Source organism: Phaseolus vulgaris, chromosome 1 (genome assembly GCF_000499845.2).
Source record: "Phaseolus vulgaris cultivar G19833 chromosome 1, P. vulgaris v2.0, whole genome shotgun sequence".
Lineage (NCBI taxonomy): Eukaryota > Viridiplantae > Streptophyta > Magnoliopsida > Fabales > Fabaceae > Phaseolus > Phaseolus vulgaris.
The window spans coordinates 46508162-46520441 of NC_023759.2; the positions used below are offsets into that span (position 1 = coordinate 46508162).

The 12280-nt window shown below is 25.4% G+C and overlaps 2 protein-coding genes across 2 annotated transcripts; both read left to right on the forward strand.

Annotated features, from left to right (window-relative positions):
* Nucleotides 1-5258: 5258 nt before the first annotated feature.
* On the forward strand, nucleotides 5259-5696 carry LOC137816090 (indole-3-acetic acid-induced protein ARG2-like). Its single transcript, XM_068619185.1, has 2 exons — nucleotides 5259-5335; nucleotides 5480-5696. The coding sequence occupies exons 1-2, from the start codon at nucleotides 5259-5261 to the stop codon at nucleotides 5694-5696; spliced, it is 294 nt and encodes a 97-aa protein (XP_068475286.1).
* Nucleotides 5697-7633: 1937 nt separating this feature from the next.
* LOC137816091 (indole-3-acetic acid-induced protein ARG2-like) lies at nucleotides 7634-8047 on the forward strand. The gene is made up of 2 exons (XM_068619186.1): nucleotides 7634-7707; nucleotides 7810-8047. The coding sequence occupies exons 1-2, from the start codon at nucleotides 7634-7636 to the stop codon at nucleotides 8045-8047; spliced, it is 312 nt and encodes a 103-aa protein (XP_068475287.1).
* Nucleotides 8048-12280: the final 4233 nt, after the last annotated feature.

Here is a 12280-nt window from a genome sequence, read left to right on the forward strand (position 1 = left end):
AGGTTTAGTTTTATAAAATATATTTTTTTAATTAAAAAAAAATATATATATATATATATATATATATATATATATATATCAGAGTACAAGTCAAAATTTGTAAGTTGCAGTAAAAATTTGCCCTGGCCTTTTTAGATTTTTATACCATCAACCTTGCGTCTCCATCTATGTTCTGTATGAATCAAAGCATTGACAAAAGAGAATGAAAATAATAATAATAATAATAAAAAAGTAAGAATTATATCATTTTTTAATATTATTTTTTACAAAATTATATATATTTTAAATTCTATTTTTTAATTAATTATTCATAAAAGTAATAATAAAATAAAATAAAAATATTTTTTATGTGATCAAAATGTAAATACACATAAGTACATGTATTTTTGCTAATTTTAAACAAAAAAAATATTATTATACTTATTGTTTTATTAAAGTATTAATTCAACAAAATTTGTGGTTTTTAATTGAAAAGTTATTATCGTGTAATAACAAAAAACAGCATTTTATCATTCTCATTTAAATTAATCTTAATTATAAATTCATTGTAATTAGAATTGGGATCTTCAAGATAGATCTGATAAAAAGATATAGCTAAAAAATTGATTTAAAAAAAACAAAAAAAACTGACTAAAAAAAATTGAATTTTTTCAACTAACACATAAATATTCATAAATATGTGTGTTAAATAGTTTTATGGTTTGGTTATGTTTTATTTATAATACATGTATTTATACTTTAGTAGTGGGAACACATGTACTATTCTCATTCTTATCTTAATAAGTTAAAATTTAATATTTATAAATTTAATAAATTTATTTAAACATAATATATGTATTATTATTATTATTTTAGGTTTGTGTCTTATTATTTAAATAAAAACAATATTGGAGGACAACAAATTTCCATAAAATAGAAAAAAAAGTGAAACTTAATTGTGAGAAGTAGTTGAAATGTGTGCATCATCTTTTATGAGATGGATAGTTTATAACATTATTTTATTATTATTATTATTATCACTTTTCTTTTCTGAGAAGCCTTGTTGCTTCATGTGAAGAATATTTCATCTATATCATACTTATATATCTGATTAATGTTTTCATCTTAATATATCAAATGATATTTTCTTACAAACTACAACCATTACAAATAATTAAACAATTTATTATTATTATTTGAAAATCCTAATATAAAAAAGAAACATCACATTATGTTGGTGAACCATTCTAACTTTTACCAAGAAAGATAACCTATTTTTAATTTTCTTGGAACCTACGTGCTAGTAACTCTAATTCACGTACTTTTAGAAGTCTTTTCACCAACCAATAACACAACACGAGAAAAGACACACCACCCACAAAAGAAAACAATACAAAAGAAAGATAAATATAAAATAAAATTTCTCTTCAATTCAACACATTATTTTAGTTTCAACACATAGATCGTTTCGAATACTTTGTTATTTAAGAAAAAATCGACACATATTAATTTTAAAAAGTATATTTACTTTTGACATTATAATATAGCTGAGTATCACATCATAATTTATGAATGGATATATGACAACAACATTCATTAATCTTATTAAAATTTAAACAGACATTAACAAAGATATACTTATATGATACCATCCATAATTATTTTTTATTATAGTAAAAGCAAAATTGAACTGTTATAAAAAAAGTTATATTTGATCCTTTCACATCTAATGAGACTTATGAGAGAAGAAACATGAAGAAGTACAGTGAAATGTTAAACTGTCATTGGTTGGCCCAAAAAGCACAAAACAGGTTCTCTAAATTTTGGATTAAAATTCCTATTGACCACCAATTGTGGTTTGGTTTTGATAGTGAAGAAGTTTGAGTTGGGTCAAAAAGAGAGGGAGGTTCAGCTCACCCATGAGTCATGATGACTACGTAATCACAATATTGTCATGCAGATTCCATTCACTTCCATCATATATCACTTCTCCTTTTTACTTGTTTCTGTTCACCAACCTTTTCTTCTAAGAATATCACCTATTATATTTTATTTCAACTTTCCTTATATGTGGATACTTTTGAGAATTCAAAAGAAGGGATCAATTCTTATTATTATTATTAAAAAATTAACTTAAATTTAAGTTGATTTCTTATAAATCTAATTTAATCTTATGAAATTTCATTTATTTATATATTAAATATATTCTCTTTATTAATCAATTTAGACTTTTTAACTATTATTATATATCCTCTCTAAAATGTGTGCAAGTATGAAAGTTAATAATATTATTAATTTATTATACCACTTAACTCCATTACCCTTTCTATTCAATTATCTCTTTTTTATTTAAAAAATTTTAATTTTGTCATTTGCAAAAATTATCACTTGCATCTATTAGTTTTATATATATTTCATTTAAGAAAGGGAAGACAAAAGAGAGAGAAAAAAAGAGAAAAGAAAATAATATATTTTATTAATAAAAATTAGTTGAATATTTACATTATTCAGTACTCTACTTATGTAATACATAAAAGATAAAAAAAAAACCATATACTGATAAAATAATTAATAAAACAGTTATAATTGCAAAGTGGATAACAATCTAAAATATTTTATAAATCATGTTTATCATCTGATATCACCTTATTATCCTTAACTTAAGGAATAGCAATCACATATTTTACAGCTTTAAAATTAAAAAGAGAAAATTAATCCTGTAATTACATGTATTCCACGATTAAGAGGATTCTGTTTTTAAATACTCCAATACTAAAATCTGTTGATCAAAATTTAGATGCAAAAAGATAACAAAACAATTATTTTATATTGGTTAATCTGGTATATTTTTTATTTCATGTTGTCATTACAAATAAATTATTTTTGTGTATGTTATCATTAAAGATGAGTTGATTATTTAGACCTTATTATTAGAGATAAGGTAGTTGTTTGTATTTTATTATTATAGATAAGATTGTCTTTGATTAGGTTCGGTCTCTAATGGAAAGGAACAAATAACAATGTTGTCTAAAATAGAAAAGTTTTATATTTATATCTTATCATTTTGGCAAGTATGGTGTTTTAGCTTAACATTATAGATTAAGATTGAAATTCGACATAGTGTTACCTAAAAGAATTTAATCTCAAATCTTGTGATATATTATGTTCCTGTATTCATATCAGCAAATACTCGATGCTCTAATAATAATAATAATAATGTTATAATATTATAATTATGCAATATAAGTATTTGTAAGTCTTCATTACAATTAAAAGTTAAATTTAATAATAAAAATGTCATAATTTAATATTAATATATATTGTTGAAAAGAAGATTGGTCATATAAGGAAACACGTGTGATAACAGGGGAGTTTTAACTTATTTTTTATATTTTAAAATTAAATTCATCCTCTTTCTTTACTACCAACAATAAATTATTTTTATTAAATAATGATAAAAAAAATTAAATTATAATTCCTCCCTCTCTTGGCATGATTTGTGATAAATTAGCTCATTAAATAATATTTTAAAATATAATATAATTATACATACTTTCATATAATATTGCATAATTTGAAAAAATATTAAATTTATAATTTTATGCAGTTATATATATTATGATTTAAGTAAAATAGTATTTAACTTTACCAGAGATAAATTTTCGTTAAAAAATATTTGACGAACATAAAGTTGTATATTAATTACTATTTAAAAATATATTGTTATTTTTAAGTAATTATGGATTTGGTATAAGATTATTTATTGTGAAAAAAATTACTAACAATCTCAACATAACTTTTTCATATGTTTAATATCATTAGCACCATCATTATTACTTTTACAATTTTCATAAACTGTTATTATATTTTTATAAAAAATAATAATTTATTAAAATACTTATAACTTATTTTTTGTATATTAATTTTGATATTATCATTTAGAAATAGTATAATATGGTTAATTTCTAATATATCACAAAGAGCAATTTTATCTTCAAACACAAAAATAATTAAATATACTTTATATTTTAGATTTATTGATTAAAATATTTAAAACTACATATAATACAAAAGACGTTACTTTTTTTTACTTTTTTATATTAAAAACTAATATAATATCATGTCCATAATATATTGACTATATATGGCTACTCATCATTCTTGAAGGAAAATAAGAAATACATATAATTATAAGATAAATATTATATGTAATTGTTTTCTTTAAATAATAATATTGAAGAAATTAATTATTGTTTCAATAAAATAATATAAAAGTAATTATTCATGATATATTAAAAATAAAAATATATATGTAATTACTTTAATTTGATAGAAAAAATTAAATACATTACCTAACTGAATTATAAATAAAAAATGATTTAATAATCTAATTTGTTTACCATATTAGTTAGTTTAAATGATATTTTTATTCATTGACGTTAAATCAACTACTATTAGCGATAAGATTATAAATTTTGAAAAGTATAAATATTAAATTTAAATAAATTATTTATATATTATCATTAACAAAAACGAATATTACCTTTATAGATATAATATTATAGATAAGTCTGTTAATTAGTTTGAAAAAACATAGTATAGTTTAGTAGATTTTTTTTTATCATGAGTTTATTCATTGACCGGTTCCTATTTTATCTTCTATCATAAAAATAATATCACAACAAATTTAAAAAATAACCATTATATTTATTAACATTTCGTTAATTATTTTTTATAATTAAGAGATGGAGAATAATAAAGTACAAGGTAACAATAATTGTTTATTATTCTATATTAAGTTTATATCTAAATGATGATATCAATCATCTAATCAATATAACTTGAATGGTACAAATTTTAGAATATACAAAATATTTCTAATATATATTCAATAGGTTATCAAACTAATTTGTTATAATTAAGTCTTTCTTTAAATTTAAAGAAATAAAACACAATCTTTTTATAAAAGTTGTTAACAGATATAATCTTGATTGGATTTTCATCCAATCAAATAAAGATAGATGAAAATATTTATTTGGATATAATACTTTTATAAATGAATCGAATCCATCAATCAAAAGATTATCAGTTGATAGATTTAATTTGATTTTCATGAAAGATTTATTTTGTGCACTATATAAGACCCACTCCTCCTCTTCACCTTGCTACAGAACTCAGATAGAGCTTATAAAGATTTGTTCCTCTGTTGCGATAGAGTGTGCGAGATTTGCATTCACATTGAAGAGTTGATTTCCACTGACTATTTTCAATCACAATCCATGGCTTCATCTTTCACCACTATTAAACCTTTCTCTTCTTTTGCCATGCTCCATTTTTCCCACTGCCTCACCATTAGGTACTCTACTTGTGTTTCGTATCATTTCATTCGTTTTTTTTTCTTAGGTTTCGAAAAAATTAGAGTTTTTGTTGGAATGAAGGTTATAGTTTGAAACAATGATCCATTTTTAGATTTGATCTAACTTTGATTTTGATGAAACAGACGTGGTTATGGTGCGGCTTCAAAAGGAGTAGATTTGATAAAGAGGGAAATGGGAGGAAAATCAGAGGAAAAGAAGGTGTGTGATGAGAAAGTTTGCAATTGGTGGATGCCAGATTCTGTTACTGGCTACTACAAACCCAGTAATATCAATGAGATTGACCCTGCTGAATTGCGTGCTAAGCTTCTACCCCGAAAATTCAAGAACCCATCTTCTTAGTCACAAAATATTGTATATTTTCTTTTTTTTCACCTCAATTTTCACATCCATCATATGTTTTCCCTACTTTTAGAAATTTTGTAATCATAGTCAATATTATTCTGATATTTGATATCAAGTTTATTGTGATAATATTATTAGAGATTAATCATCGTATTCAATTATCGCTAGTTTTGGAGATCACGAAGATTGTTATTATTTTTGTTAGATTTTCTTTCTTTATTTTTGTGAAATAGAAATAGATAACTTACTTCAACGTAAGACACGTGCCCCTTTATTCTAATTAATCCGTTACTATAAACATACTTGTATCCCTATAAATAGGGAGACTTTTATTCCGTTAAATCCTTACTCATTTTTCAAAATGACAGTTGAACTTTTTTCCCTTAGATTAATTAGAACGTCATCCAGAAAAAAGTTCTTATAAAATTATATTCCTTTGTCACATAATTTTTTTAACTTGAATATATTTTTAATTTATGTAAAGTTAACAGCTTTTGATTTCAGTCTTTACATTTTTTTATATAAAAATTAAAATAATTATTTGTACTTTATATAAAAATATGTGGATTTCTATTTTATTTCTTAGATTTTATTATTTTTAATTCCTAAATTTAATGTTAATATAGATAAATAACATTTATGTTATAAATTCTAAAAGATCTATTTAGATATCATACATTATATCACAACACTAATATACTATTTTACCTTTTATTTAATATCGTTTAAATAATGATACATGCTACAGAAGATCAGAAATAATAATCTTCAATTTCGAAAGGACTAAAGTTGAAGAAATAATTTGTACGTAAAACTAAAATAAAACTCACTTATTTTATTTTATGACAACATGTTTAAACCCGGTTTTTATAATTCCTGTTCTAAACGTTGGAAAAATTATTTTATATTCTTTGTTAACTTCTTTTAATTGTTGAAAAATATCACCATGTCTTATGGTGTAAAATACTAGAAGTGATGATACGTAATTTGAATTTAAGTGAAAAAAAACATCACTTATTGTCTTCAGTTAAAATCTTTATACTTTAAAAGATTACAAAAATATTTATCTTTCCCAATGCTGAAGGTACAAGTGATATTTTAAGACGTGTTTAACAAACACATAATTAATATTACTTTTTAGAAAATAAATTAATGTAATTTTGTTGAAAATGTAATGAAATACTAACATACAATAAATGTGAGGTATTAAATTTAATAAACAATTATTTCACTGCGCAGTTTTCAATTTAACATGTATTATTGTATATATAAACAAAAATTGTAGTGGCAACATTTATGCTTATACTGTGTTCCGATGAAAACAAATTTGGAAAGTAATTTATTTCAAATATAAATTTGAAATTTATTGTTATTAAATATGATATTTGGATATGGAATTTTAAAAATTGGTTTTTATGAATTTTCAATAAAGCAACTTAATTACTTAAAATTTTAAATTTATTTAAGAATAAAATTTTGAAAAATTTCACATAATATTTTTAACTACGTCTTCATTCGAATATTATCAAGTTATTTTCCAGAAATTGGTTACCTTAACTCCTCAATCTATTAAATAAATATTAAATAATTACATTTAATATTAAATAAATATTAAATGTGATAAAAAAAATGGTTGAATTTTGAAGAGCTTAACAAAAATAAAATTTACAATAATAGCATTGATTCCTCCACTTGTCAAATCTTTGGAAAGCGTTTTCTAACAACCATCTTAGTTTGAATGTGTATTCGATGTGGGACCTTTCCTTAGACTTGATTATGCGAATATGAATTATTATTTTCATTTGTGATTGAAATTTCTTGACTGGCCCACACTCTCTGCCTTATATAATGACCCACCACCCCTGCTTCTTCTTCACAACTCAAATTACAAACTCAGAGAAGAACTCATCGCTGATACTCTGTTTCAATCACCAATGGCTCCTTCTTTCACCAGCGCCAAAACTTTCTCTTCTTTCTTCCTCCATGGATTCTCCAACTCTCTCACTAGGTATAACCTAATTCTTTCCCAATCTTTAATCTCATCTTTGCTTTTACGATCATTATTATTTGGAATTGTTGGGTAGTGAGTTAGTGTATGGTTTTGAAACAGACGTGGGTACGCTGTGGCATCACAGAACCCAGCAAAGGGAGGAGTGGTTTCCTTAAGCAATAAGATTGCACCAACGTCAGGGGAAGACAAAGGCGTGTCTCCGTACAAGGTTTCCTGGGTTCCAGATCCTGTCTCTGGCTACTACAAACCAGAGAACATTAACGAGGTTGATGTCGCTGAATTGCGCGCCACACTTTTGGCCAAAAGTTTCCACAACTCATCTCAACCAAATAATTAATTAACTAATTAATAAAAAATTGGGATTAAAGATTTAAACTGTCTAGATTAATCAGCGTTTGATGGCTTAACGGAACCTTGAGTGGTCAATTAATCTTACTAGGTTTGGAATATTGATGATGCTGATATGCTCTGTTCTCTCTTTGCGAAGAGAAGACCTTGATTCGCTTATGTGTCTTTTTCTTTCTTTTTTTTCGTTGCATATGATGAATTTGCTTTAGTTTTGGAATAGAACGAGAACTAGTGATGTATTCTGATCTATTGGTTATATAAAGTTTTACATTTTTTAAATTGTTTTCAGTGTGATGAATTTCTTCTTCAGCGTTTCACTAAAAGTATTACTTTTGTATTCAATTAAAGTTATAACAAATCAAACATGGTGTTACTGATAGCAAACTTTCTTCGTTTCTCCCCTTCAAATAAAACAAAATAATTGAACAAATCTTTTGTAAAGAAGTGTTTTGATGAGAGGTATCAAGTTATATTTTAATGTTTCACTTGCTTTCATATTTAATCTTACCGAGTAATTTTTGTAACTTTTTAGTCACACTTTGATGCTGTAATAATACATAAAGTTTTAAAAGTTAAATAAATTCATGACTTTTATTTTGAAGATTTCATTTTTGTTCTGAACGAACTTGGCGAGAAAAGCTCAGCCCAAAATTAATTAGCTAAAATAAACAGAATTCGGGACTAATACAAGATTCTAAAAAATCAGTGACATTTTAAGTTTTTTTATAGGAATCAGTAAACAAAATATAATTTCAAAAGTTAAACTAGGCATTGACTGGGTAATTTTTATATACATGTCAGTGGACAAATTGAAACGGGTTCTGTGAAACATATATCACAAACATGGTATTCCGTTTCACAATTAATGTAACATCATATTGCTTTGTTTTGTTTCATTTATTTGTAATATAAAACACGCTATCATGACATGATTGAAGCAATTGATTTGACAGAAACATGATATAACATGTGATGGTTTTAATGATAAAGAGGTAAAGTGAGAAATGAAGAGGAGTTCAAAGGCAAATGGGAAGCGTGTATGACAAGTAAGTTTTAGATGAAGAGAAAAGGGTCGTTTTCAATTTGTTGTAGATTCTGGCTTGGACGATAGCACAAATCAATGAAAGAAATAGAATTCATTTTTGAATTCAGAAGAGTTATATGCATATGGCAGTGTGAGTGACAGAAAAATTGCAGGGCCATGAGGGGCAGGGTGATGTAGTTTTCTTTACCTGAAGCAGCCAAACATGAAACAAATCCATGTGCAATAGTTTAATGGATTCCACTTTCAAACTCATGCATTCATTCATTGCATGTGGAGAAAGCTGCACTTGTTCCCCAAAACTACATCACCAATGTCTCAACTTCTACTAACTCCAAATAAGAATGAAAATAAACTACAATATGATAATGTATTAAACCAAGAATGTATCAAACTAACATCATCATGATATGTGTCAGAAGTTAATTACTAGTGATCAGTAATTTTGCTTTTTTCTTTATGTTGGCATGGATCCAATAATGCAAATGTATATGTATAATAATGCATATGTATATGTATTAAAGAATTCTACTTATTTTTTTATAAGATTAATTTTTTTGTATTTATTTATATATTACACATACATTCCTTATTTAAATTTATGGAAAGGTTATATATTTATAAGTTATTCAATAGCAATTTAATAAATTTTAAATTAATTTTATAATATTAATTTAAAAATAAAATTTATATTTATTTATGTATTATAAAATATATTTTTTATAAAAAAATTTATATTAGATATAACAACAATCATATATTATCACATAAAAAAATATTATTAAAATATATATATATATATATATTTATAGAAAAATTAGATAAAAATTCATATGTTAATAAACATAGATAGATAAACTACACATTTACAAAAAAAATTCTAAAAGCATAGTGATATATTTATCAATGAAATTATTGAATCTATGATCATATATATGTTTTTACTTGGTTGGTTGTGAGAATAGAGATGATTTGAATCCAAGCATCGTGTGCTTATGCTTAAACGTTCTAACTTTATTTTATGTATATTCCGATGTTGATGGGTACTAGCAATAAAAATATTGTATGCGTATCTAATGTTTCATTAAAATGGCAGACAATTTGGCATTGGTATGTTATTACAGATCCATCTAACTTGGAGAAATGGAAATGAATGAGGAAGAAGTTGACACCAACCATTCATTTTTCTTTTCACGTAAAAGCTAAAACATTTTTCATTTGAACACCTTATGGAGCATGTGGTTTGCACAAGATAGTGGACAAGAGAGTTCAGAATGAGATTCACTATACCTTCATCATAATTGCTGACCACTGAAACAAGGACAATACTCTTTTCACACCACTGTTCAAACAATATATCTGCCCTACAATTACTTTTGTAATAAAAAATTATGATAGTAAAATAATAATATTTTTAGATGTAAATGGAATGTAATTTATATTTTTGGAAAAATTTATAGGTATCAAAGTATCGGTGTAACAACCATAGAAAACAAAAGGAAATAGCGTCCCCAATGTTCATTTTTTTTTTCTTTTTCCTAACTCACTTTCTCTTTCTATTTTTTTTCTCTCTTTTTTTCATCTTTTCTTCCATACTTCGTTTATTTAAAAATCTTATCACGTACGTCATAGTGTAGTTGAAAATTCGGTATATTTTAACTCAATCAAATTTTCAATTAGAGTAAGTTCATTTTTATTCTAAAGATATTTTATTGGAGTCATTTAAAAAATTAATCTTTTCAACTTATTCTATTATATACTGAATTTTTATTCCATTTGGATAACTTACATTAGGTCCTTGTATTTTAAAACTTATCCAGGTTGCTTAGAAAGCAAACAATTAAGGTAAGAGAAACTAACTTTAATTTTTAATAGTATTCTAGGATAGAAGATCTGAACATGGAGGGGACATGGTCCCAAATTTCAATTTATCTGAACATGGACTGATGTTTGTGTATTAAGTATTGATGTCTATGTGGTAACAGAGATCCCTGAGCTTCACTGATGATCTAAGTCACATAAACTAAGATATTAGGTGGTGAGAAGTTGATGGAAGAGTTTATGCACATCATGACATATGAAATGCACGACTTTGATTGTATTGAACTTACGTATACTTTATCCTTTTTGTTGGATTCGATGGTAATATTTGGATAAGATGTTAGTCTCTGGTAGGACTTACTTAATACAGGTCTTTTGGAAGGTGTCAATTGTTATTCTCTTTGTTGAATATCCTAGATGTGTAGATCCATGTGAGATCTGTGGTTTTTATGTTGAGATTTGAAAAAGATTGAATAATTGATAAATTGATTCATATAATTTGGTTTTTTCTCTTTTGATTTTCACATCTTTTTATTATTTATAACTGGTATTTTTCTTCATAACTTCATTCAAGGGGAGATTATAATGGTGACTTTTGAAACAAATATTTTATAAAAACTAACAAATCGATAAAAATTTATCCCCTTATCAAAATTACTTGGAGCATGTCCTTATCTTATATATAGTTTTGTTTTGTTTTTCCTCATTTCCTTGTACCTTTTAAGAATATATACCAAACTCCAAGAAAATCACACTTACGATACAAAGATTACACTTGGATCTCTATAAATGTATAAAGATTCTAATATGAGATAAATTTTATTAGGGATGGCAAAGCGGGGCGGGCCGTGCGGGCCGGCCCGCGGCCCGCAGGTAAAAAACGCGGGGCGGGATGACCTTTTCAACCCGCTAACCCGCATTAGCCCGCCCCGCATTAGCCCGCAACCCGCGTGGGCCAGCTGCGGGGCGGGGCGGGCTGGCTCGCAAACTCGCAAGAAAAAAATATTGACACTTAGTAGCAACAGGGCAACCTAAACTAGGTCATGCCAATTAAATTAATTTCAAACACGATAAAGGAGCAAGACACCAGTTAGAGAAGGAGTAGTAAGCAGAGGGTATTTTAGAAGTTACTCATGACCAAACCATCAATTGAGCCAAAAGTTATCTTATTTTTATTGTATTATTTTTATGAAAAATTAATTAATTAATTGTCATTGTTTTAATATATGCAGATGACGGGAATATTATAATTATGAAAAAATGGATGAAGGTTCTACTAAGGTGGCATCCAATGTTATTGAAATGGAAGAATGTCAATAATGTTTATGTTTAATGTTTTTGAATTAATGTTTATGTTTA